General features: G+C 42.8%; 1 protein-coding gene across 1 annotated transcript; it reads right to left on the bottom strand.

Annotated features, from left to right (window-relative positions):
* Positions 1-2,178: 2,178 nt before the first annotated feature.
* Positions 2,179-3,877, bottom strand: LOC134750286 (uncharacterized). The gene is made up of 2 exons (XM_063685447.1): positions 2,729-3,877; positions 2,179-2,312 (listed from the first exon to the last, which is right to left on the bottom strand). Exons 1-2 carry the CDS (start codon positions 3,671-3,673, stop codon positions 2,301-2,303), a joined length of 957 nt encoding a protein of 318 aa, XP_063541517.1. The 5' UTR covers positions 3,674-3,877; the 3' UTR covers positions 2,179-2,300.
* Between the last annotated feature and the right edge of the window lie 1,105 nt (positions 3,878-4,982).

The raw sequence follows: 4,982 nt of genomic DNA, 5'->3' as shown, positions 1-4,982 counted from the left end.
GTACTCTCTTTTCTACTGTGCTGGTAGGCTTTAATTGGTCCAATCTAGAACGAAGCGGTCGTTTCTGTAGTAACATCGCTGGAGATTCTCCCGTAGTACCTTGCTCACAGTTACGGTAATTCAGTAAGAAAGTTTGCAATGTTTCCTCTATGTCCTGATTTTCTCTTATAGCTTTTTTTATAGCTCTTTTACACAACTTCACTGCACATTCTGCGGCCCCGTTCGACGATGGGTGGTATGGTGCTGTAAATGTATGTGTTATTCCATTTAATCTCATAAATTCATCCATCTCTTGACTTGTGAATGGCGGTCCGTTATCTGACACGACCTCCTTTGGCAGTCCGAACCTCGCGAAAGTCTCTCGTAACACCTTTATTACTGCCTTTGCTGTTGTCCTGGTCATTAGGAAAGCCTCGATCCATTTGGTAGTTGAGTCAATCAAAATAAAAAAAGTCCTACCTTCATAAGGTCCCAGAAAGTCTACATGAAGCCTACTCCAGGGCTCCAAGTGGTATGGCCAGGGTTGAGATTTAACTCGGGGTGGTGCAGAAGCCTCCACAGCGCAAATAGCGCAGTTTCGGCTCATCGCTTCTATATCACGATCAATATTCGGCCACCAAACGAAACTACGAGCCACACTCTTCATCTTGACCATACCTTGGTGACTGCTGTGTAATTCCTTTAAAATATTGGCTCTTAAGTTTTCAGGAATGACCATGCGATAACCCCACATTACACAGCCACCTTCGACATACAGTTCCTGCCTTCTGGAGAAAAATGGTTTTAATTCTTCGCTAGTACAAGATGCTGGCCACCCTCCTCTAATGCATGCAAGCACTTGCCTTAAAATAACATTTTTCTCCGTCGCTTTCTGGACGTCCTGGCTGTTAATGGGTAAAAAGTTTTGTACAAAATTCAGGTACGTTATTTCCTCAGTGGTCTGCTTACTATCGGGTCTGTGCGGCGGCAGCCGGGAGAGGGCGTCAGCTCCATTTTTAGTCGTGTGCACATACTCAATATCATATTGGTAGCCTCCTAAAATAATTGCCCATCTTTGCATGCGGCTGGCCGCCATCACTGGTATCCCGGCTTTGTCTCCGAAGATCGTCACCAACGGCTTGTGATCGGTCCTCAAAACGAATCTGCGGCCGTACAAGTATTGGTGGAATTTCTTTACTCCATAAATAATGGCAAGTCCCTCTCGTTCTATCTGTGAGTATGCCTTCTCCGCGCTGTTTAATACTCTCGAAGCGTAGGCTATGGGGCGCTCCGTGCCGTCCGGCCATGCATGCGATATCACGGCGGCCACGCCCACGCTGCTCGCATCTGTCGTCAAAATCAGTGGGAGGTCTGGCGAGTAGTGGGCCAGCACCTCACTGGAAGCCAACAGTCGTTTGACCTTATTAAAAGCCTCCTGACAAGAATGAGACCACTCAAATTTAACATGTTTTTTTAATAACTCATAAAGGGGTGTCAGTATTGTGCTGATATTTCTCACAAATTTCGCATAATACATCGCCATACCCAGAAAAGAACGTAACTCCGACACGTTACTAGGCGTTGTTACATTTAAAATATCCCTAACCTTCTTGGGACAGGTGTGGAGTCCTTCTTTATCAACTACATAACCTAAATAGGTAATTGAATTGGCCAGGAAAGAGCATTTATCTTTTTTAATCTTTAAACCGTATTTTTCCAGCCTCTCAAACACCTTATAAAGGTTTTCTATGTGTTCCTGGTCATTTTCGCCCGTAATGACTACATCGTCTAGGAACACACCCACTTTCGGCAAATCTGTAAACATCTGTTCTAGAATCCTTTGGAAAATGCCTGGACTCGAGGATAAACCGTAAATCAACCGGTTGTATTTAAATAAACCTTTATGCGTATTAATCACAGTGTATTTGGCCGTATCATCCAGCACCAATTGCGCATATGCTTGAGAGAGGTCAATTTTGCTAAATTTTTGACCTCCGTGCAATTTTGTAAACAAATCCTCGACCCTAGGCAAAGGAAAACGGTCCACATCTAAATGTTTATTAAGACTTATCTTGTAATCTCCGCAGATGCGTATAGTTCCGTCAGACTTGACCACCGGTACGATAGGTGTCGCCCACTCGGAGGTCTCGACGGGCGTGATGACGCCGTCGCGCCCCAGCCGCTCCAGCTCGCGCTCCACCGGCTCGCGCAGCGCGTACGCCAGGGGGCGCGCGCGCAGGAACACGGGATGCGCGTCCGGCCGCACTCGCAGTGACACCAGCCCGCCGTTGTACCTCCCCAGGCCCTCCGAGAACACATTCTTAAACCTGGAACTGAAATTTGACAGATTAAAATCTTTCGATGTTTTTACATAATTAATCAAGTCTGACTCTGCCTCGAACAAACCCCTAATAATTCCTAACTCAACTAACCATTGCCTGCCTAGTAAATTAGTTTTACCATCTTCTATAACAAACAAATCGAGCGGCATTGAGCGATCCTTATACTTAATTAGGGGCTTCAGTCTACCTAACGGTCGAACTTTCTCCCCCGAATAATATCTTAATATTAGATGACCCGGTTTTAGCTCACAATTAGAAAAATATTTTTCATAAACTTTTGGACTAATACAACTTATAGCACTACCGGTGTCAATCTCCATCTTAATATCGTGATTGTTAACATTGAGGGTCACATAATACGGTTTATATTTACTGAAACACTCTTCTTTAAGAAAGGAAAGATTTACCTCTAAGTCATATGTTTCCTCTTCCGAATACTCATCCTCAACGTAGTTAACTTTTGTCAACCTCGGGCACATTTTTTTCAAGTGTCCGTCTTGATTACAAACACGGCATACATAAAGTCGAAATTTGCACGTCTGAGCCGCGTGCGCACCTCCACACGCCGAGCACGTCCCTTGTCCTTGACCTAATTGCGCGCGGTTGCCGTCAGCTGATCTCGACGTCACAGGTCCCCGGTAACTATTGTTCGGCCGCTGTCTGTTCGGCCTCCATCGGTTAACTTCGTTGCTAACTACTTTCGTTTGTTCGTCGTGTTTCGGATAACTTCGGGTGTTCCGTAATGGCGTCTTGAAACTTGAATGCTTGTCGTTGCTTATAGAGAAACATGGCGCCGTGGCGTCATTTCCTGATGACCGACCTCGACTTTCTACCGCTGCCGCATTAACCTCTGCTGCCTCCATCGCTATTGCCAATCCCTTAGCCTTAGCAAACTTCAGGTCTTTTTCCGTAAATAACCGCAATCGAATAGTCTCATTATACAATCCGCATACCAATTGATCTCGCAAGCTGTCATCCAACCACGTACCAAAATCACAATATTTAGTTAGCTTTTGCAAGTCCGCAATAAAATCCGCTATCGATTCATTTTTCGACTGCTTGCGTTGACGAAACTTATATCTTTCCGCTAAAACACTCGGTCGCGGTTGCAGATGATTTAACATAAGTTTGACAAGTTCATTATAGGTTTTTTCTGATGGTTTAGTCGGAGTACACAAGGTCACTAATAAATCGTAGCTATCTGCTCCCATCGCAGTAATTAATAATGGTACTTTGCGGTCATCTTGCACATCATTTACTATAAAATACTGCTCCAGCCTGTCTACATACGTCGCCCAATTATCTTTGTGCCGATCAAACGCGTCCATCTTGCCAACCGGCATTTTTGCCATTCTGTTCGCACAAGATATGAAAATATCACTCAACCACGTTCGTGCACTCGTAGATTCGATCACGACTCGTCGCCAGATTATTATATACGTAACTAGGGAATATTGGCAGGGTCTTTAGGGTATATCCGAGAGCAGCAATGAAACACCGCGTTAGCTCAATCGTGTGTATTTCGGAACTGACAAGCTAAAGTACAAAATGTTTAACCACCCTCTAGTCGGCACATGTAAACTTATATCTACCCCATATTACATATATAACAGTTTTTATAAAATCAATACGTTCTAATACACACAAAGGTATTTTAACGTCTAAATGTGCCATTTTTTCAACCTGTTTAATTTTGCATATATTTATGTAGGCACTTTTTTTAAACCACTAACATTTATTGAGCTATATCTATTGCTTACCATGATTAATCGAAGATGGACAAAGATTTACCACAATTATGAATAAGGAGTTAAAAAAAAAACTTTTATGCATTTGACATTCTTAAAGACCTCCATCTACACTAGCGCATCTAGCGGCGAAATTAAACGCGGTAGCCCTCATTCAACCCAGTCTGAATTTTTATTTTATTTTATTATAAACTGATCGGCGATTGGCCCTAGTCACACCCGATGGAAAGTGAAGACAGGGCCTAAGATGGAGCTCACCGGTTCAGTAACAGCCTATTCACTCTTGTTTTAAAGAGACCGAGGTCATATTGATGGAATACAGATGGCGGGAGCGCATTCCATTCCTTAGCCATCCGTACCAAAAAGAAGGAGGCAAAACTACTCTTTTATGAGCCATCTAGTGTTCAATAGCGATCTTCGGATCGGAATCTGCATTCCTATCGCTGACACTGACGGATAGCGTGCATTTTCGTATATCCACTCACGTGAAGGCTTGGATTTATCGGAGACGACTTGAAGAGAAAATGCAGTCAATGTTTGTACAGCTGTATTTGAGAGAAAAATCAAATGTTTTCTATTTGCCATTGCACATTTGTACAGTTACCTGCAATAATATGTTACACTAAGACAGCTGCAAAATATTTGACACGATCTTATGACACGGCCTTTGAAGAATAATATATTATAAATTATAAGATATTTATTTTATTTCATTCAAACATAATCAAAACATACAAAAAGGTAATCCGCCACATGCTTCGTCAAATAACAAACGTAATACGCACAAGCATCGTCCTGACCTTATTCTACATTAACACTAATACAAAACATAATTTCTGCAACAAGCTTCGTCAAAAACAACCATAAACTAATGCCCATCAAGCCTGACCCAAAAGTTCCCATTATGCTTGCA

The sequence above is a fragment of the Cydia strobilella genome, chromosome 19, assembly GCF_947568885.1.
Source record: "Cydia strobilella chromosome 19, ilCydStro3.1, whole genome shotgun sequence".
Taxonomy (NCBI): Eukaryota; Metazoa; Arthropoda; class Insecta; order Lepidoptera; family Tortricidae; genus Cydia; species Cydia strobilella.
The sequence above is the reverse complement of the archived record's forward strand: the minus strand, read 5'-3'. Positions and strand labels throughout refer to the sequence as shown.

Bases quoted from the DNA above. Each gene is read 5' to 3' on its own strand.
- LOC134750286 (XM_063685447.1), bottom strand. From the start codon at position 3,673: ATGGCAAAAATGCCGGTTGGCAAGATGGACGCGTTTGATCGGCACAAA.